At 42.6% G+C, this 22,656-nt stretch overlaps 1 protein-coding gene across 4 annotated transcripts in view; it reads left to right on the top strand.

Annotated features, from left to right (window-relative positions):
- Positions 1–10,161: 10,161 nt before the first annotated feature.
- Positions 10,162–22,656, top strand: part of MYOF (myoferlin) — a 148,379-nt gene continuing 135,884 nt past the window's right edge. For 2 of the 4 annotated variants that reach the window (XM_045853995.1, XM_045853994.1), the window contains exon 1: positions 10,162–10,383. In XM_045853995.1, coding sequence (XP_045709951.1) covers positions 10,296–10,383 — 88 coding nt within the window. In that variant the 5' untranslated portion in view covers positions 10,162–10,295. The remainder of the gene's footprint in view (positions 10,384–22,656) is intronic. The other 2 variants (XM_045853997.1, XM_045853996.1) reach the window with 1 other exon arrangement.

Raw genomic sequence — 22,656 nt, 5'->3', positions numbered from 1 at the left:
AGAAATTTACAAAGGTTTTTAGAAAGACATATATGAGAAATATCCCTGCTCAGTTTTGAGCCAAATGGGGAGTAGAGAAAAGAGGGAGAGGGAGGGGCTGTGTATACAGAGGTGGCACCTGGCATCTGGGGGCCTGGTGCCTGGGCCTGCTGGGCCAGACACCCCAGTTATACATCTGTTCCCCAGGTTTCTCTCTTCTGGTGGGACCTCCTATGTGGCCAAAAAAAAAAAAGGGGGGGGCTCTATAATAAATCTGATAAGTCCAGATTTGAATCTGATAAGTAACCTCACAAGGTGATCTGATCATAAATTCATAACTGAGCAGGTTATGGTGGGTAGTCACATCCTAGGCATATAACTTCTTCAGTAAAAGGTTTATCTTTGCCTTAAGCAAGCCCTGTCCATCATCCTTTTCCATCTAGGTGTCAACCATAAACTATGCATAAGTTGTAACCACCCTCGAGAGAGCAAATAAATAATTTGGGCCCTGGCTGGTATGGTTTAGTGGACTGAGCACTCACCTGAGAACTCAAAGGCTGCCAGTTGGATTTCCTGTTGGCACATGCCTGGGTTGCAGGTCAGGTCCCCAGCTGGGGGTGTGGGAGAGGCAGCTGGCTGATTTTTCTCTCCCTCTCTTCCACCCTCTCTAAAAGTAAATTTTAAAATAATAATAATGATAATCTTATTAACTATCCTGTACCTTGCTTTCTCCCACCTTCATGTAATCTTTCTTATGTTCCTTCTTTAATTCTGAATGTGTACAAGAAACTGCAAAACTGTCATTCTCCAGAGCATTTAAGATCCTGTTTCCCAGCAATGTTGTCAGTTTATTCAAATAAACTCTTATAAAAATTCTCTACAGATTTGTGTGTTTCTTATGTCAACATGTGTGACTGGGGAACCCTGAGGAAGAGGAGCAGGCAGGAGGCTCATTGGGCTGGTAAGTTACTTAATTCTGTAATTGTCATTCTTAGACCTGAAAATCAGCGTTTGCTCTTTGCAGATGAGTGCTGCCAGACATGACGTGTGAGGAGATGGTAGTTTGCACGAGACCTCACAAAGTGATAGTATTTTGATGTTGGCAGTCCCCTCTGAGGAATCCTAGGCAGGGATTCACAATTCATCTTTCTTCATTTATAGAGAGAAATGTAACAGCCAAACAGACTAGGTATTTATCTTCTCTTGCTAACTAATCTCACATGGGAGAATTCTGATGAACCTAGCCAGTCAGTGATGCTTCCTGACTTGGTCCCCGTTGCATTCTATTTGGAGAGGGTGACTCTCTGGGCACTGATTGCTCTGCTTGTTTTAGTTCCTTTTAAAATTTAAAGTCTGTGGGGTTATTAAAATTGTCAAAGTAAGAACATCCAAGCCTGTAGAGAATTTATATGAGTTTATTAGAGTTTATTTGCGCCAAACAGAAGACACTCCTGGAAGCAAGATCTCAACAGACTGAGAAAAATGCTCCTCCAAATGATATTTTGCAGTTTCTTTTATACATTTGAAATTAAGAAAGGTTAGAAAGCAAGGCAGGGAAATCCGTATGATTGTATAACAGGATAGTTAAGACTATATGCTCTCTTGAGGGTGGTTCAGTTTTTGAGGAGTCTGAAAATGAGGCATTTCAAAGGTGCTTTAACACACACACACAAAAATAGTGTTTGCTTAAGGCAAAGATAACCTTCTACTAGGGAAGTTATAGGCCTCAGGCATGACTCACTATGACTATCCCAGTTAAGAATTTATAATCAGATCGCCTTCTGAGGTTATTTTTGGTTAGATTTATTACAGAGCCCCCTTTTCATCCACAGAATGTTTGATTTGTATGCAGAGTATTGGTATGCAATTCAATCATTTTGCTATCCTGCTGCAAAATGCATGTCTGGTAAGTCCCCACCACCAGAGAGGCATGGTTTAGCAGTTTGGAAGCATAGACTCAAGAGGAAGCCTGCCTGTGTTCAGATTCCGGTCCCACTTACTGTGAGAACTTGGGCAAGCTGCTCGACCAACCTGTGCCTTAGTTTTTTTGTCTGTAATATGGGGATGAAAAAACAGTACTTACCTCTTAGGATAGGACAGTAGACAAATTAAATGAGACAAAATAAAATGCTTAGGATAGCATCTGGCATGGTGTGAGCACTTGGTAGATGTTAATTGTTAGGTTTTGGGCTGCTGCCTGCCTGCTTGCCTAGGCTCACTGATTAACTTTTTCACCTCTCACATGATAGTTCATCAAAATCAAATGTCTTAAGGTTCCCCATGATCACTATGTGTATTTGTTTAACTCTATTTCAGATCACACACACACAGGAGCCTACCCTGCTTTCCTACCCCTGCTCTGTCTTCTTTGTCTCCTCCATCATTACACTTACTCCATCGTGTTGTCCTATTTGTGAGCTTCTAGCAGAGAGGGAATGTATCTTACTTACCGTTGTAATTAGCATTGGGCCTGGGACCAAGTGCACTTTCAGTAAGTGTTTGCTGGAGAAAGGCACGTGTGCGTGCCTTCGTCAAATGGATGAAGAACATACATTTGTCTATCAGACATTTTTTTCTTAAAATATATTTTATTGATTTTGCTATTACAGTTGTCCCATTTCCCCCTTCATTCTGCTCCACGCTGCACACTGTATCCCACCCATATTCCCCTCCTTTACTTCATGTCCATGTGTCATAAGTTCTTTAGCTTCTACATTTCCCATACTATTCTTGCCCTCCCCCTGTCTATTTTCTACCTACCATCTGTGCTACTTATTCTCTGTACCTTTTCCCCCTCTTTCCTCCTCCCACTCTCCTGTTGCTAACCCTCCATGTGATCTCCATTTCTGTGGTTCTGTTCCTGTTCTGGTTGTTTGCTTAGTTTGTTTTTGTTTTTGTTTTAGGTGTGGTTGTTAATAATGGTGAGTTTGCTGTCATTTTACTGTACATGTTTTTTATCTTCTTTTTCTTAGATAAGTCCCTTTAACAGTTCTTATAATAAGGGCTTGGTGATGATGAATTACTTTAACTTGACCCTATTTATTGAGAAGCACTTTATCTGCCCTTCCATTCTAAATGAAAGCTTTGTTGGATATAGCAATCTGGGATATAGGTCCTTGTCTCTCATGACTTGGAATACTTCTTTCCAGCCCTTTCTTGCCTGTAAGGTCTCTTTTGAGAAATCAGCTGACAGTCTGATGGGAACTCCTTTGTAGGTTTCTGTCTCCTTATCTCTTGCTGCTTCTAGGATTCTCTCTTTCATTTTTATCTTAGCTAATGTAATTATGATGTGCCTTGGTGTGTTCCTCCTTGAGTCCAACTTCTTTGGAACTCTCTGAGCTTCCTGGACTTCCTGGAAGTCTATTTCTTTTGTCAGATTGGGGTAGTTCTCCTTTATTATTTGTTCAAATAACTTTTCCACTTGTTGCTCTTCCTCTTCCCTTTCTGGTACCCCTATAATTCAGACGTTGGAATGTTTAAAGATGTCCTGGAGGTTCCTAAGCCTCTCCTCATTTTTTTGAATTCTTGTTTCTTCATTCTTTTCTGTTTGATTGTTTCTTTCTTCCTTCTGGTCCACTCCATTGATTTGAGCCCCAGTTTTCTTCCCATCACTATTGGTTCCCTTTGCGTTTTCCTTCATTTCATTTAGTGTAGCTTTTATTTTTTCATCTAATTTGCAACCAAATTCAACCAATTCTGTGAGCTTCCTGATCACCAGTGCTTTGAACTGTGCATCTGATAGGTTGGCTATCTCTTGGTCGCTTAGTTGTATTTGCTGTGGAGCTTTAATCTGTTCTTGGGTTTGGGGCTTTTTTTTTTTTTCTTTTGTCTTGGTGTGCCTATTACATTTGAGGAGCAGAGTCTTAGAGTTCACCAGAGCAGGGTAACCCAGTCGCTGGGTTGTGACATTGTATGTGGGGGCAGGGTCCGAGAGGGAACAATGGTGCTTGCTCTACTCTATGTCGGATTTCAGTCCCCTCTGCCGTTTCCCCCAAGCAAACTGGGCCTTTCTTGTGCTAATTCCCATGTGGGTGGGTTTGTGCAAGTTCTAGGACCCCGTGGGTGTCTCCAACAAACTCTCCTGTGAGGCTGGGAGTCTCTCCTGACACCTCAACCCCCACAGGTGTTTTCAACCAGTGCCCCAAGGCTCTATTTCCTGGTGCTGGGACCCTGGGACCCTGGGTTGCACAATCTATCTCGCTCCCAAATTTCACCTGGTTTATCTGCGAGCAAATGTGGGACTACCCGGTCAACCTTTTGTGCAGTGCCTCACTGGGTCTGCCCATTGCCACCCTGCGCCTGGGGTCTGCCAGCCATCGCCTGTGTTCCTAGGGTTCACCTGCTGCAGTCTTGCGCACATGGGATGCCTTATGCACCCGTTCCCATCGCTCTCTGTGCTGTGACCCCCTCTCTGCCCAGCTGCCCAACTCTGCCCTTCCTACCAGTCTGGATGAATGTGTCTATTTTAACTCCTTGGTTGTCCGACTTCCATACAATTCAGTTTTCTGTCAGTTCTGGTTGTTATTTTGTTTCTAAATTGTTGTTGTCCTTATTTTGGTTGTGCGAGGGGGCACAGTGTGTCTACCTACGCCTCCATCTTGGCCGGAAGTTGTCTATCAGACATTCTGATGAGGAATGAAAAGTGAGCTCAGAGCTTGAAATGACTCTACCGTTTCCTGTTTCATTTTTCTAGCTTTATTTTAGAAAATATGTTAATACTTACTTGGAGGAGCTCAGAATCATTCCTGTCTTCTCTTGTTCTTTCAGTTGCTTTGAATAGTGATGATATGCTGGTGTCAAATGTCATAAAATACTCTATTGCTTCCTGCCCCCCATGTACACTTAGTCACTGCCAGGCACTTTTTAAAGCAATGAAATTTAAATATACTATATATTAAGTTATTCTAAAATAGCACCTACAACTATGCAAAAACCTATAATTAAGCTACTAAAAATAGTGTTTTAGTTCTAAAAATTAGTTTAGCTATCAACCAAAATAATTCTTAAAAAAGTACTTCATCAAACGGATCTTAACAAGAGACCCTCTGTATATGCCAGTTGGAAAATTGCTGTTAATACCTAAGATTCTATAAAACTGGAGTTGGAATAAATATAAATTCATCTTCATTTCTCTTCTGCTAAATCCTCTTTGCTACCTCGATTATTTTGCTCCTTATGTCTAGATTTTTTTTGCCACATCTCACCTCTCCTCTAAGTATTTCTCTTTCTCTGTCCCTTTTGCCTCAGTGTTCCAGACAAGCTTAAGGCCACTCACCTACATTAATGCATGAGTTTGCTTGACAAAAAAGGTGAGGAATAATGAAACAGCAAAGTATGAGATCTGAGCTGATGTGAAGTTGGAAAGGGAATAGGACTCAGGAAACAGCTGGTTTGAAACTTGGCTTGAGTTTTTTACTCTTTTGAGCCTCAACTTTGTCAGTTGGAAGTTGAACCCAGTAGTCCAAGCTCCCAGAGTTGGTGAAAGCAGTGCCTTAGGACACTAGGCATACTGTCCCCACTACCTGGGGACTTTGGTCAGGCCAGAACTTTGGCTTCTCCACTGAAGCCCCAGCACCCAGCACTCGGTATGTGCAGACTCTCAAGTATTTGTTAAACAAGTATGTTAGTGATGAATAAATGGATGATCACTGTGTTAATTTATTCATCTTTAACTCTTACATGAATTTCCCCAAATGAAATATTTTTCCTTAAGTGTTTTTCTTTTTTTAAAGATTTTTATTTTTATTTTTTATTTTTAATATATTTTATTGATTATGCTATTATAGTTGTCCCATTCCCCCCCCTTTATTCCACTCCACCCTGCACACTGCATCCTACCCACATTCCTCCCCTTTAGCTCATGCCCATGGGTTTTACAAGTTCTTTGGCTTCTCCATTTCCCATACTATTCTTAAGATCCCCCTGTCTATTTTCTTTTTCTTTTCCTTTTTTTTTAAGATTTTATGTATTTATTTCTAGAGAGGGAAGGGAGGGAGATAGAGAGAGAGAGAGAAACATCAATGTGCGGTCGCTGGGGGCCATGGCCTGCAACCCAGGCATGTACCCTGGCTGGGAATCGAACCTGGGACACTTTGGTTCCCAGCCCGCGCCCAATCCACTGAGCTACGCCAGCCAGGGCTGTCTATTTTCTACTTACCATTTATGCTACTTATTCCCTGTACCTTTCCCCCCTCTCTCCCCCTCCCACTCCCCCACTGATAACCCTCCATGTGATCTCCGTTTCTGTGATTCTGTTCCTGTTCTAGTTGTTTGCTTAGTTTATGTTTTTGTATTTTTTTAGGTTCAGTTGTTAATAGTTGTGAGTTTGTTGTCATTTTACTGTTCATATTTTTTATCTTCTTTTTCTTAAATAAGTCCCTTTAACATTTCACATAATAAGGGCTAGGTGATGGTGAACTCCTTTAAATTCACCTTATCTGGGAAGCACTTTATCTGCCTTTCCATTCTAAATGATAGCTTTGCTGAATAAAGTAATCTTGGATATAGGTCCTTGATTTTTGTGACTTTGAATACTTCTTTCCAGCCCTTTCTTTCCTGCAGGGTTTATTTTGAGAAATCAGCTGGATAGTCTTACGGGAACTTCTTTGTAGATAACTCTCTCCTTTTCTCTTCCTTCTTTTAAGATTTTTTCCTTATCTTTAATCTTGGCTAATGTAATTATGATGTACCTTGGTGCAGGCTTCCTTGGGCCCAACTTCTTTGGGACTCTCTGAGCTTCCTGGACTTTCTGAAAGTCTTACTTCCTTTGCCAGACTGGGGAAGTCTCCTTCATTATTTGTTCAAATAAGTTTTCGATTTCTTGCTCTTCCTCTTCTCCTTCTGGCACTCCTATGATTCAGATGTTGGAACATTTAAAGTTGTTCCAGAGGTTCCTAAGCCTTTCCTCATTTTTTTGAATTCTGGTTTGTTTACTCTGTTCTGTTGAGTATTTATTTCTTCCTTCTGGTCCAAACTGTTGATTTGAGTCCCAGTTTCCTTCCTGTCACTGTTGGTTCCATGTACATTTTCCTTCATTTTGCTTTTCATAACCTGCACTTTTTTCTCTATTTTGTGACCATACTCAATCATTTCTGTGAGAATCCCAATTACCAGTGTTTCAAGCTGTGCATCTGATACATTGGCTATCTCTTCATCACTTAGTTGTATTTTTTCTGGAGCTTTGATCTGTTCTTTCATTTGGGCCTTTTTTTTTTTTTTGTCTCTATATGCCTGTTATGTAGTAAGGGGTGGAGCCTTAGGTATTCACCAGCTTTTTAAAGGTTTTTTTAAAAAAAGACTTTATTTATTTTTAGAGAAAGAAAAGGAAGTGAGAAAGAAAAGGAGAGTATATTGATGTGAGAGATACGTCTATTGGTTGTCTCTCTCACACTGCCAAGTGGGGACCTGGCCTGCAACCCAGGCATGTGCCCCAACCAGGAATTGAATCAGCAACCTTTTGGTTTGCAGGCTGGCACTCAATCCACTGAGCCACACCAACCAGGGCTTAAGATTTTATTTATTTATTTTTAGAGAGCGGGGAGGGGAGGTAGAAAGACAGGAAGAGAAACATTGATGTGAGAGAAAAACATCAATTGGTTGTCTTTCATGCACCCTGACAGGACTAACCTGCAACCCAGACGTGTGCCCTGACTGGGAATCAGACCAGTGACCCTTTGTTTCATAAAATGACACTCAACCAACTGAACCACACCAGTCAGGACTTAAGTGTTTTTCTTACAGTGTGTGTTGGAATCTTATAGATTTACATGTAAAAACTGATTGTCTTGGTAAATGCTGTGGTTTCCAGGCCTCTGCAGGACATAGTCATCTAGTGGGTGTTCTGGTCCTGCACAGTATATCCACTCTACTATGACCAGTTTGTGGGCATTTTAATCCCTACTTTCCTCTGTCTTCCAGAACAATCCAGGTATTTCTCCCATACTTAAGGTGGGCTATTGCTTTTTCCATGCTTCTAGGAGCTGTTGTAGCAGTGTGAGCAGTGTGTCCACACCACTTTAGGGGTCTTGCAGCATGTAAAACCCAGTATCCTGGCAGGGCATCTGCATATTGACAGATTCCCTCTTATCCAAGTGTATGTCCTGTACTGCCCCTTGATCCTGTTACCCTAGAATCCAGTCCCATGTGTACTCTTCCATCACCTGCCTGGACATGGCAGCTGTGCCCTGTAGTTTATTTAGGCTGTAGTGCCTTTCTGTCTTCAGCAGGCCTAGCACATCCTCGGCAGAACTATGTTAGGATTTAACCCTTCATACTGCCCTATTGCCAGGAGGGGAAGTAAAGGAAGATCCTGAGGGAGAACAAGTTGTCCTGCAGGGGAGAGGCCTCTGCATCATCTTCAGGCCAGGTGGCAGGGTGTTGGTCCTTAATAGGGAGAAGAATGCCACTCCTGCAGGTTCAGAGGGTTCAGGGAATCTGGGGATTCAAGATTTTCAAGGGCATCGAACCAGACATTCCTGTCTGATATATCAGGGTCTCATTCTTTCACAAGTATGACCTTGACCTTGTCATAGAAGAACTGGTTAGGAGCTAGTTCAATCTTCTTTGGAGCTTGGATTCTTTTATGACAAAGTCCTAGTCCTGATCCTGAGTTTTCTACACCTTTCTGCTGCAGGAGAGTGGCTTTCTGAATATGCTAACAAGGAGGCCCTCTGGCTTTCATTCTTAGCTTTTTATTACTGATTAACACTCTCAACTCTTTGTTATGCTTTTCCAGAGTGTCAACTGAGTTTAGCAATAGCCACCCAAATCCAAGCTTTAGAGTTACTATTTCCTCCATACATCTCAGCTACCTGGCATATTGCACCAACTAATGCATTCCCTTACATTCATATACCAGCCAGTTCACCACTGATGACTCTATTTACAACTGCATTGTGCCAGGGGCCATCAGTGCTCCACCCACGGCCAATGGTGGGAACCTCATTACTAGCTAGGTTGTGAATGATTGAGCCCCCGATCTTATCTTGGCATCTGCTTTATTGGACCACTCCTGGCAGCAACTGTGACAACCAGAATTTCCCTATGCCCACACATACACACTCCACATCTGAACACCCGTGCTGTGTGATGGCATTTCCCATCTGCTACCATCCCCAAGGTGAGTTCTGGTCACCTTGACCCTTGTTCAGCAAGAATACTATTAGGTCGGTTTAGCTAGAATCCCCTTTCTCTCTGATGTTTCCTTATAATAATTTTCCATCCGACGGACCCTCACCCCGCTTCTTGACTATACATTCCCACTTGCACATGCTGTGTTTGGAATTGAGCCCAATCTCTGCCCTCCACTGTGAAATTGCTTTGCAGTGGTCCCTACCTGGATCTCAATAGTCCCCCTTTCCTTGAATAAAGTCTCCCTTACTGAGCTTAAACAAGTATCATTGACTACATATTTTTTCCTTTAACAAAGTAAGGGAAGACACTTCTCAGGTTTAAATCCTGAAAGAGTGGAGAGCTGCTTTTTCATTTTTATTGAACACTGCTAGCCGCATATGCAGCATCAGAAATACTTAGGTGCCCAGCTCTCATCTTTTAAGAATCCTTAAAGAAATCCTATGGTGAATCCTTTTGGAAAGCAAAGGATCATCCCCAAACACACCAATTTTGTAAACCCATTATATTATAGTACTACTGCCTTCAGATTAATGGCAGGTGTGGTCATAGAACTGGCTTTAGTGGAGTATTAGAGGGTGGTATATTTCAGTTGCTCCCTTCAAATAAACTGTTATTCCTCTGTTATACAGGAGGGGGCGCCCTTTAACTGATTTTTAATTTTTTTTCTGTAAGCTGAGTGGGTGTGTTCAAAAGCATAAGAGAAGAAACAGCGAAAGTAGAAAATTTTAGAACTCGACCAAGTAAAGTTTTAAAACTCCATGAAGCTCAGAAAAGAATAAAAGCAGTGACAGAAAACCAGTCAATTCGGTTTCACGAATCGTTGCTAAAAGGCAGCAGCCGTTTTAGTGGTCTGACCTGCCAACATTTATTAGCTCCAAATCCATTACAGTTTCATTTGTTACACGTAACTATTTTTAGTTGGGGTTTGGTCCTTTTCACTTCCACATTTCCCGAATTCGTAAGTGGATGCCCGAGGGCGGCACTGCGGAGGCTGGGGGAGTGTGGATATCATTTTACACCACCCTTCAGTAAATAATCCGTCAGAGATCCACCCATCGCCTTTCCCCGTCCCTCCTCTCTGAAGTCCTCTGGAGCCGCCTGTCCCGGGCGGTGCTGCTCGCAGCTCCAGCGCCCGCGTCGCCCAACTTCGTGTGCTGCAACTTGCTTTCTCCCCATTCAGAGCCATGCTTCGTGTGATTGTGGAATCTGCCAGCAATATTCCTAAAACGAAATTTGGGAAACCGGATCCTATTGTTTCTGTTATTTTTAAGGGTAAGGAAAAGTTTTCTTCTTTTTCTCAAGTCCTGTTTGGGAATGTTAGTGTTCTGGAGTCACGTTCTTTCAAAGTCTGTGTTTAGGCGACTGGTAAAGCCCAGTCTCTGCGGCTTTAGCTGGAGTTGGTTACCTGTGCCCGTCAGGCGAGAGGACCGATTTTTGTGGAAGGCATTTGATTTTCCCCAAGTCTTTGAGACTCCCTGAGTGGCCAGTTACTTTAATTCTAATAAGGTGATTTTTGTAAACCCTCGGAGGAAAAAAATGTATTTGTTAATCCCCAAATTTTAGGTATCAAAAAAGTCTGTGTTGGTTCAAAGTAAGAGTAATGTGCATTTTTTTACTCCGTGCTAGTGAGAAATGGGCAAAGGAGGAAAAAGTGCAGTTAAATTGCCTGAGGTACCATTACTCCATGCTGTCCCTGGCCTTCTGAGAGGTGGGGCGAAGTTGTTATTTTGGATTAGTTTGTTTTTCTGTTATTTTGTGCCTCTTTGTTCTTCATCTCTCCAAAGCTGGGATTTTAAAAATATGTTTAAGTAGCTCTTAAGTTGCTCATAGAGAAGCAAGTCCACAGTTTGGGGATCTACTTGTAGTTTGGTCTCACTGAATGGCCTTGGGCCAATAATCTCATGTCTCTGGATGTCGGTTTTCTTTCTGTAAAACAGGTTAGGAGGTTTTAGACTAGATCATCTTAAAAGGCCCATTGTCATTCTGATGGGTTACTATTCTTTGGCACTGAATTGCGGTGGTTTGGGACTTGGGACGGGAATGGTTGGTGTGATGGCACTCTCCCAGGCTTGTAAAATAGGTTCCAGTTTTGGCTGGATTGATGTGTCTAAATCTAAGTTTAGGAGCCTTATCATTTGCTGTTTGCCCAAGATCATTGGTAGGATTTTCAGCCCACTTCTTGGCAGAAGGGGAGGATGGAGAGAGTGGGAGGGAGCCTCGATGGGCCCTGCTTTCCTGACCGCACCTGGGCCCATTTCTCTCTTCCTCCAGGAACCTGATGACTTCTCGCATCCAGCTTCTGGGCCATCTGTGCCTTTTTCCTTTCCTTTGTCTATTTTATCTCACTAGTTTTGTTCTCAAATCTCTTTTTAGGATGAGCAACTAAATGAAAGAAATGAAACCCAAACCTGCCAAATGGTTGTTTAGTTACAAAAACCCCCCAAAAATTGAAGGGCAAAAGTTGTATTCTTAAAGGACAAGGTATTTTGAGAATCTGGTTAGTAAATATCATGTAGTCATGTTAATGTCAGAGTTCACTGACATGCATTAGGTTAAAATTTCTTCCTTGAAGCTATGACATAATAGGGACATAACATGGAAAGTTTGATCCTTTACCATTGACATGTAGAGACATGTGAACACATATTGGATTCAACCTGGTGATGTCATTATTTCAGGCAAGTTACATGGATTATAAAGGAATTAGAGTGTAACAATATACTAAAATTTGACTTGTAATTTGTCTAGGGTGTATATTGTATTGGTTAGAAGTGTTAAATGACTAATAACATGTCTAAGGCTATAAACATTCAATTGAAAGTAGAAAATGTCATTAAAATTGGGCAAATATGGGCTCTCCAAACAATTATGTGTACTGCATTACTTAACTCTAGTCTCTTTTCCAGTCTCCTTTGGTTGTACAAACCGAGTGGTAAAGGCATTCATTTATTCATTCATCTGGCAAGCAACCTGGCAGAAGAAACAACTGTGAACTCAAGAGTAGGAACATCTGGACTATAGCTGGCATAAATTATATCTGATAACCCAATTTTGACTACCTAGGTCTCAAATTTCTCAGCTGTGGAATGACGGGAACTGATCTCATAGAGGTTCCTTCTGGCTTTAAGATTCTATCATTTTACAGTGCCACCTGCTCTCAGCAAGCTATGCCTTGCATAGCCTTAAGTGTTAGTGCAGATGTAGTAATGCATGACATTTTTCTTGTTTTCTGTTTATTCCAATTTTTTAAAACTCTGGTGATGGCTAACCCTTTCCAGGTGTGCCTCCCAATTGTGAGCCCTGTGTAAAATGAGCTAATATTAAGTTCTTCTGGGCTTTAAGTCCTCTTGAAACACAAGAGATCATTTCTATAACAACAATCATAGATTGCAATGGCTTTTTTTCCCTTTTTTTTCTTTTTCTTAATTTTAATAATTGTTCAAGTACATTTTTCTCCCTTTTACTCCCATTCCAGCCCACCCACCCAACCCTCCCCACTTCCCTCCCATTACCACCCTCCCCCTAGTTTTTGTCCATGTGTCCTTTAAATTTGCTCCTGTAAACCCTTCCCATTCTCCCCTGAAATTCCCTCTTCTCTCCCCTCTGGTCACTGTCAGCCTGTCCTCTATTTCAGTGTCTTTGGTTATATTTTGCTTGTTTCTTTGTTTTGTTGTTTAGGTTTCTGTTAATGGTGAGACAATGGCTTTTTTAAAGCATATACACATAACATGTAATATATAATATGCATATATACATACATATATATCACAATAACCAATATATAATTGTCATTTTAAATCTAAAATGTACAAACAACAAGAAAACTTAAAATCCAGAAGGGATTATATAACTATAGCATGAAAATTCTCATCACTTCTCTCCCATTCTTTTTCTCTCCCCATGCTTACTACCTGAGAGTAACCACTATGAAAAGTTTGATTTGAATTGTTCCTGACTTTCCGGTACAGACCTGTGAGTGGTTCCAACTAGTCCCTGTTACTTTAATGCTGCAATGGATGACATCCTTACAGTACATGCTTTTGTGAGTCTTTCTGAAGTCAGATTCTCTGTTCTTTTTGTGTTTTTTCCCCCTTGTCTTTTCTTTAAAAGATGGGCTTGCTGAATATTGCCACTGAGTTCTATTTTCCTTTTGCTCATCTCTTGCTTCTGTGTCAAAACTCTTGAAAAGATTGAGAGGAAATTTTCTTGCACATGTTCATAAAGTTGTGTTTTTACAATGTAGCAGCCTTTCATTCTATGAGACATCCAACTCCTAGGAAGTGTCTTGTTGCAACTATAGCAATTTTCTCATTCCATCCTTAGGATATCATCCATTTGATCAAGTGGAATTTTCTCTCACTTCTGGCCTTGTGCCAATCTTTTCCTTGTAGAATGGCTACTGCTATTGACCAGATGGTCATCAAATAATTGTCATGTTATTTTTCCAGTATCTCTTATTTCATTTGGACGTGTTTTTGGAGCAAAACCCTAGATATTTCTAGGAATCCGCCTCCCCCCCGCCCCCCACCAATGAGCTTATCAACTTTGTAGTCTTGAGCAAACCACTGCACTCTCTGAAAATCTTATTTATGTTTTTTTGAAAAACGGAGCTATGGTGACTTATCAATGTCGGAGTCCAAAATGAGTCACCCCAGGATCTGCCTCAGTGGTATGCAAATTACTTAGAGCGAAAGGCAACTTTAGCCACAGGCTCAAGAGAAACTTCTGCCCTCATCCTTCCACCTTAACTACTTGGAAGAATTTGAATTAGGGGCCTTGCCCATAATAAACTATTATCAGAGGTAACTTCTTTTGACCTATATGGCAGGCAAACTTGTTTATATTACAGGTCTGCCCTCATCATCCCACAATGACCCTTGGAAGCCCCCAAAGCACGTTACCTCATCCCTGGCTCAGGATGTCTCACACCTCAGTCCCCCTTTCTGTGTCTGAACTTCTCCTGCCTGTGGGGTCTCTGACTCTCACTTGCATGAAGGCTTCCCATCCATATATGTGTATTATTACATTTGGTGATTTTCTCTTGCTAATCTGTGTCATCTCTATTTGATTATTAGACCCGCCGGAAGGACCTTGGGGATAGAGGGAATTTTGTTCTTCCTCCGCGTCTGAAAGGGAGTAGCTTCGTAGAGATCCCCAAAGGCTGTGATTTATGCAATAGACATTTTTCTGATTATTCTTAGCAAAGTCTACTTTGCTGTTTGAAAAGTTGAATTTTAAAAAATAACCTTTTAAATAGGCAGAGAATCTGTCAGATTTCCTTTAAGAATGGTGACGTGATGGTGGGAGAAAGATCCAGAGGGTCTAACTCACCATCGTCTATGAAGGCACCTGGTGATGGCCCACAGGGCACCTTACTTTACCCAGGGTGCACCACAGGACAGACTCGTCAGGAAGATTCCCGCTGGCTCCCACTGACAGCCATGCCGTGTTCGTACTTTCACAGAACCACCGTATTGTACAGGCGTATCTCATTTTCCTGTGCTTTGCTTCATTGTGCTTTATATTTTGCTTTTCTTTTACAAATTAAAGGCAAGACCCTCCACCAGCAACAAGATTATGACTCTCTTTCTTATGATACTTATGGTCAGGAACCAAACCCCAGATATGCATGTATTTACAAAGCACTCCAAGAGGCAAAAGTGTTTAATCTACTGAGTCATTCCCATCACTTCCGGGAGAACAGAGCTTAAAGACTCACCACCTAAGGAAAGTCCCCACCCTACTGAAGCATGGGAACTCTCAAAGGTGCATTTCCCAAAGGCACATTTTACAGGCTCTCCATCATTTATAAAGCCACAAGTGCCTTTCAGAAGTCAACCATTGTGGCTTGTTTTTCCTTCCCCTCCTCTACAGCACGCCTTCTGTACATGCCCTGAAGGCTAGTCCAGGGGTGCTGGTGCTTCTCTGGTTTGGGTTTACTAGTGATTTACTCCAGAGGCATGGGACTTTTATATCCTCTGTAACACCTAGCACATCACTGATGTTGGATATACCTTTAATTTAAATTTAGTTTAGTTTATTTTTGTTGTCAAGGTAGCTTTTGTTTATAAAATTATAACACTTTCTGGTATACAGAATTATAATTTGAGATCTATATATACTATATCATGCTCACCACCACAAAAGTCTAGTTTCCATCCTTTACCATACCATTGTTGAATATACACTTTTAAATGTTGACCATGAAAGAAAGAAGCTGACAAGAGATTTGAGACATCTTAGTGCATGAATTCACTGATTCTTGGTTCTGAACGAGACCATCAGAAATCAGCCAATCTCCCTTCTTTCAGGAAGAATTACACCTAATATTCTCTCAGGTACTTTGTGGATGAGGCTTGGCCAAGGGCCACTTTACACATTCCTGAGCACTAAATGTAAATATCTAGTATGTGCTGCCCAGGGGCAAGTCTGTGTCGTAGAACTGTTTGTATGCTTGATCTTTGCAAGGAAGCTGCCAGTTTGTATGTTGAAAATTCATGCATGAAACATTCAGTGGTCCATGCTGAGATGCCATGGCAAAGCAATAGTTACTGTACCCACTGTGTAATAGTTTCTATTGAACAGCTGTTTTGGTGAGTTAGGGTGTGTTTTGAGTGGGTCTGAGCAGTTTTCAGTCAGAAATAACTGCTTGGGCCCTGGCTGGGTGCCTCAGTTGGTTGGAGCATCATCTCATGCACCTAAAGGATGTGGGTTCTATCCTCGGTCAGGGCACATACCTAGGTTGCAGGTTTGATCCCAGATGGGAGTGCATGTGGGAGGCGGCTGATCAGTGATGTTTCTGCCTTACCTCGATGTTTCCCCCTCTCTCTAATCAATAAAAATATATCCCTGGGTGAGGATTTTAAAAAAGCATCAACATTTTTTAAAAAAGAAAAATAAGTAACTTCTTGGGCATCTGGCACCTTAAGGCTTATCAGCTGACTGAGCATTAGGCATGAGATTGCAAACCCTCATGAAGGTGCGGAGGCCCTGGGCTTGGGAGCCAGGAGTGCCTGAATGAGAACCCCAATTCCTACCCCTTACTCCCTGTGTACTCATGAGCAAATGAATCAACATCTTCAGCTTCAGCGTTCTTAATAACCTACCTTGCAGGGTCATTTGAGGATTAAATGAATATATATGTGAAATCACACATGGGAATCCCTAAATTTCCTTCCTTTTTGATACTGTTTACTTTAAGGAGGTCCCGTAATGCACCAGACAGCATGTGAGGAATCAGGTCTAGAAAAGTAAACATAACATCCTTTGGTTTTCTAGGCCTAGGAAACTGACTAGTTAGAACACGGGAATGAGACACAAACTGTTAAAGTGGTTGGTGACTCAGGCTGTGAAAGAATTCACAAAGAGAAGAAAGTATATAGAGGAAAGATTCTATTCACTCTCCAAGGAAGGAGAGGGGCGTGGTGTGGAGAGATACACGGGCACTGAGGGGCGAGGGCTTGAGCTTTTATTGAGTTACAGTTGGATTTAAAAGAGTGGAGGGGGTGCTGTTGTGTGGCCCCTGGGCTGTTGGGGGCCTTGTGACTCAAGCCTACAGTTTGTTCCAATGTTATCTTCTGCCTGTGGCTGCTGGGAGCTGTTAGTCCTGTTCTTGCTTTCCAGTAATTTCCAGTCCTGGGGACACAGGCTCAGAAGAGTAAAATGGCAGTGATGGTTAACAGGGTCATAGACCTGCTAGGCAAATGGCGCCACAACAGCAAGTGGCGCTGGCTTTGTCCTTTCACAAACTGCAATAGACATACCTGGATTGCTTTCAATAAGTGCATTTGGCCTTTTGTAACTGTGTTTCCTACCCGTGGATTCAAGTGATCCACTGAATGAATGAAAACAGTATTTTCACATTCCCAACCACGGATTCCCAATTATAGTTCAAAACTACTGTTGAAACTGCAGATGCAAAGGGCTGACTATAGTTACGTTTCAGGGGAATGAAAAGTTACAGGTGGATTTTTGACTGCCCGGGATCAGTGCCCCTAATCTCGGTGTTGTTCAAGGGTCAGCTGTACCAGTCAGAGAGACTTAGCAGAGGTTTTACTGGTGAGGCGCAGGCTTTCCAGGGCAGAAGGAGCTCATTCCAGACTAGGATCATAAGGAAGAACAAATATGAAAGATTCCAAGGAAATAGCCTGATTGAATTACGTTAATAAGAAAAGGGCCCTGGGGTGGCTAATTGGGCAATCCTTCCTCACACCCTTTGGTGAATGGGGACATCAGACTGCCTTCCTCCCAAATGCAATACTCCCTGAGAGTATTTACCCTCAGGGTGAGTACAGGGCTGGGTGGGTGGCTCTGCAAGAGGCCAGTGAGGAGGCATCAGCCACTGGAGACCGGAGGGAGGGAGGCGACTAAGAGATAGAGGAAAGGCATAGAAATAGAAAGTTATATGAAAGACAAGTCAACTGTTTCCCCAAAGGTCAAAAGGGGGCATTTCCTCAACCAAGCTGAACTGTGGTTCATTCACGGAAGGCCCTTCCCTTCCTGCCTGGTTGTCCCACCTGAAGGGTAAGGTGTCACGGTCAGGAATTGTTTAATTGCAAGGAGCATATACTCACTCAAGCTTGCTCAAGTCAAATGTGGGGTTTTATTTTGTTCCCCTCCCCTGCCCCCTCCACACACACAAAGTGCAAACTTAAAGCTAAAGAGAGGTCTCCTAGAGTCCGAGTCATGGGCCTCCCAGGAGCCAGAATCTCGTCAGGCAGGGAGGTATCCACAGTCTCTCCCCAGGGGACTGTGTGGCCTCGTGCCTTGCTCCTCCCTGCGCTGGCATCCTGCACATGGGCTGCTCAGTGGGACCTCCGACTCCTGCTCCCCCGCCATTGGCAGCTTGCTTGGGGCTTTGGTTTACCACGGAGGTGACTTGGTTTTGACTACATCAGCTACCGCCTTGGTGTTTCTAATTGAGGGATTGGATTATGTACATTACCGTGTTTTGCTGTGTATACTGTGCTCCCATGTATAATGTGCATGCAAGTTTTTGGCTCAAACTTTCAGGAAAAAAAACTTTTGTTTTAATTTTTTATTTCAATTTTTATCTATTTATATTTAGAAACAAAGCTGATTATTGTATTCCAGGGTATTATTTTGCATATGATATCATTATTGCTTTCTAGAGTTATACTTTTAACATATAAACATAAATAAAAGAATTACAAACATTTATACAGATACAGAATTAGTACTATCCATGTATATATAATGTGCATCCTTATTTTTTCTGCACAAATTTGGGCAAAAGAAAAGCTCATTATACATGGCAAAACATGGTATTTAATTTTAGTTGCTTTAAATGTGCAAAGCCACATGTGATTATTGATGACCGTGTTGGACAGCACGCATAGCCGAGAACAGCCATGGAGGTTAAGGGTTCAGGACTTCCTCTCACTCCCAGCTGCCCAGCGTCTCCATACCTCACTTGTCTCATCTGCAAAGTGCAGAGAACAGTAGCCCCTCCATGAGCAGGAGTACAAAGAAAGTGCGTGTGAAGTGCTTTAAGTGCTCATGGCAACTCAGGGTTTCCGGAGATTCTGGCACAGGTGGACAGCTTGAGTGACCACCACATACTACGCCACCTTTATTAAATTAAAAGGTGGTGCATACCTACGCCACCTTTATTAAATTCTTCCACTGTGCCCCGACCTGTGTATATGATCTTATTTAACCCTCACATCACTGTTAGGAAGTAGGTATTGTTATCATCTTTATTTTACCCAGGGGGAAACTGAGGCAGAGACAGTTCAGGATTCGACTCAGGACTGGCTGACTCCCGCCTCTCTGTGTATCCCCTGAGGTCACGATGGAGAGGAGATACAGCCTGTGCCTGAAACAGCCAACTCGAATTATGAACGCTTCCTCTCCCCTCTGAATGGATTGAGTTATTCAGTGTGTTGGGGTCATGTGGACCCAGTCTGAAACAGGAAGAATGTGTACCAATAACAAAAGGACTTAAAAAAGAGAGAAAGAAAACCCAGCCCTCCTGGGGTAAGTTTCCACAGGTCAAGGAAACCCTTTATGACATGCTGTGCCCGAGGAGCTCAGAGCTGACATAGCTTAGCAGTGAATCAGTTCCTCCGATAACTGAGTTGGAGCCTTTTGTTACTGGTGACTAAAACTCTTAACTTATTACTGTGTGTGTAAAGTGTTAAAAATGTAGTATTTGCTTGGCAGGGGTATATTCCACCTCACCTCAGTTCTCTGGTTTATAACCGTCCTCACTTTTTATATCCCAATAAAACAACAAATAAGTTAAAAAAAATCTTTTTCCTTCTCTCTCTTTTGTTACTAAAAAAGTAAAAATAAGTTTTCCGTTTGCTTATCTCTCCTCACTGTTGGAATTCACTGCCTGGACTGTTGCTCTTGGAGGTGGTGAAAAGCACAGGTTTGGAAATGAAACTCATTGGGGGCTGCAGCTTAGCTCTGCTACTTACTAGCTCCGGGGTCTTGGGCAAGTCAGTTAACATCACAGAACTTCAGTTTCCTCATCTGTCAAATGGGGATTTCTAATACCTCCTTTGTAAGGATTAGGTGTGAATGTGTTTAGCATGCCCCACACAGAGTGGATGCTCACATGCAAAATAAATGAACCAACCGAAGAGGCACATGGTTCAGTTCTCCATCGAGGCAGCCAGTCCGGGTGCCTGGCCTGCCTGGGCTTCCTCCACTTGCAGCTGAGCAGTAGGCAGAACTGGAACATGACCACTCCCTAGGGTCAGCTTTTAGGAAGAAGATTCTGTATGGGTTGCTCAGTTCTACTGGGCTTGAGCACAGTTCTCCTGGAGGATTTGGTTTTGATTCAGGAGTTTGTACGCCTAAAAGGGCATCTCCAGAGGCCAGTGGGGCACTGGGTGCGGAAAGCGGAGCAGTGACCCTGCCTGCCTTTTTGCCTGGGCGTCCCTGTTTATCAGCAGTATCAGTGACTGCTTCAGAAATGTACAAAAAACAGCCTTGCTTTGTATCACAGTTGCCTTTTGGCCAAAATGCCTTTACCCTAGAACTCGTTTGGCAACCTCTCCTGGGGCAGGAGGGCAGCCAGGTTTAGGAAACAAAAAGGCAGAGATACTGTGTTAGGCAGCCTGGCCTGGGTGGGCCGCATGTCTTCGAGCTCCCCCAGGTTTCTCTAAGTCCTGAGGACAGAGGACTCTCCTACAGGCCCTTCCCAGAGCCTTCCTGGTTTTTATGGAAATTATCCCCGATGCTGGTGGCTGCCAGGCTGACTGCCAAGGAGAAGCAGTCACTGCCCACATGCCAGCTGCCTCAGGCAGGCCTCAGAGGTCTGGAACGAAGCCATGGGGGAGAAGCGCTCCGCCAGGGCTGTGCCCAGTGCCATTGAGCACTTCCTCTGGGGCCCTGCCCTCCAGGAAGGGCTCCACTGCCTGGGAAATCCCCTGGGGTCCACAAGGGGTGCTGCCCAGGTACTGCAATAAGAAATCATGGCCCTTGTTGGTTTTGAGCCTGCTGGGCCCTGTGCTGAGCACTTGGTATTCGTCTTCTCACTTAATCATTAAAGCAACTCTAGTAATAATGCTTATATGAGCTTATGAAGTCCAATGCACTCAAATCATGGAGGAATTATTATGTAGTAGGCACTTTGGAGAGAATAACAATATTAATAAAATAAAGCTTCAGTCTTCAAGGAGTCACTAGTCTTAATCCCCCAACTTTAAAGACTGCTCTGTGTCTCTCTCTGCCATTCTGGATCCAAGCTCTACCACTTACTAGCTGTGTGACCTCTGATAAATTGCTTAACCTCTCTGTGTCTTGGTTTCCTCTTTTGTAACTGGGGATGACCATAATAGAATTTACCTTTTTAGGATTGTTGTAAAGAGTAAATGAGAAAGTCCATGGAAGACACTGGGAACAGTGACTAGTTCAGAGTACTTAATAAACTTTTTTTTAAAGATTTATTTATTTATTTTAGAGAGAGGGGAAGGCAGGGAGAAAGAGAGGGAGAGAAGCATGGATGTGTGAGAAATATTGATTGGTTGTCTCTTGTAAGCACCCCAACCAAAGACCAGGCCTGAAACCCAGGTACATGCCCTGACCCAGAGTTGAACCAGTGACCTTTTGCTTTGTGGGATGATGCCCAACCAACGGAGCCACACCAGCCAGGGCTATACTTAATAACTGTTAACCACACATGAATGAGCTTTGGGAGTGGGGGTTGGGGAGGAAGCCTGTGAAATTTTAGCCAAATAATGGTTGACTTTGTGTATGTGTGTGACCTAGGGACCTAGAGAGAGAGACAGAAAGACAGAGAGAAAAAGAGAGAAGGAAATAGCTCGTGCGATTGTAGGGGGCTGGCAAGTCTCAAAATTGTGGGGCAGTCTAGCAGGCTAAAAACTCTGGCAGGATTTCTGTTATATAGTCTTGAGGCAGAATTCCTTCTCCAGGGAACCTCAGTTTTTGCTCTTAATGCCTTCAAACTATTGGGACGAGGCTCACTCACATTATGAAAAGTTATGTTTTACTTGAAGACAATTTCATTGTGAACATTAATCACATTTATAAAAGGCCTTCATAGCAACATCTAGACCAGTGTTTGACCAAACAACTGGCCTCACAGCTTAGCCACGTTGACACATGAAAGTACCCCTCACACTGGTCCTCACAGTAGCCCAGGCTTAGGAGTCATGGGAGTCTCTGACTCCCGAGTCTTTTCAGTGTGAGTCCAACACACTGTCTGGTAGGTGAACAGCAAAGGAAATGGTTCCGTGCAAGAGGGTGCGCGGTGGCTTGGCAAAGAGAGCTTGTTCAGCGCTCAGGGAAACGTTACTCAGAAGTTGGCATGCAGGTCGATTACTGTGATGGTGACCTTCACAGAACTGAGAGAAGCAGGCATAGCTAATCAGAAAACAGGAAATGTCCCAAAGAATTCTCTGAGTGCTGGTCTAGGGTGTATTCTGTATTCGAGCCTGTTGTTATGTTCTGGGTTGAAAGTATTTAATTCCTTTTAGGAAGAAACAGTCATCTGAATGAAATTAGAGTGGGAACAGGAGGACGTGTGAGATGAAGGGGAGTTTTCCATCATTTAATCTGATGTTTAGTCCCTGCTATTTTAACCTTTTTTAAAAGAGGTGGGATTGAATAATTGAATAACATAAATGTGTGATTTTCTGGCTGCTAAGAAAGGAATTTATCTACTTTAAAAAAAGGGAATTTTTATCTACTTTTTTTTTCCGGCTAACATGTTTATCTGTAAGAATAGGCTTTCAACAAAAATGCAATGAATGCACACTTTGATAAAAATTGGTCTCCTACTTGGAAGGGATTCTCCAGAATGGAGACCAAAAGGGAGAACTGGTTTTTGTCCAGGAGGATAGGAGCTAATTCCAGAGACCTAATCTTCCCCTATTAGCTAGGGAGATAAGAGGTACAGTGGTTCAGTGCATGGGGTCTAGAAGCAGACTAGTCCTGAGTTAGATCATTTCATCTGTTAAAAAAATGAATTAAAGTGAATAAATCTGAAGATCTAATTGGCTTTACTAAGTGATTCAGGAATCAGCACATCTAGCAACTATATAGAGGGGC

The sequence above is a fragment of the Phyllostomus hastatus genome, unplaced genomic scaffold (assembly GCF_019186645.2).
Source record: "Phyllostomus hastatus isolate PE091 unplaced genomic scaffold, TTU_PhHast_1.1 phas_scaffold_1066, whole genome shotgun sequence".
In the NCBI taxonomy this organism is placed as follows: Eukaryota; Metazoa; Chordata; class Mammalia; order Chiroptera; family Phyllostomidae; genus Phyllostomus; species Phyllostomus hastatus.
Note: the sequence above shows the minus strand (reverse complement) of the source record. Positions and strands in the feature narration are given on the sequence as shown.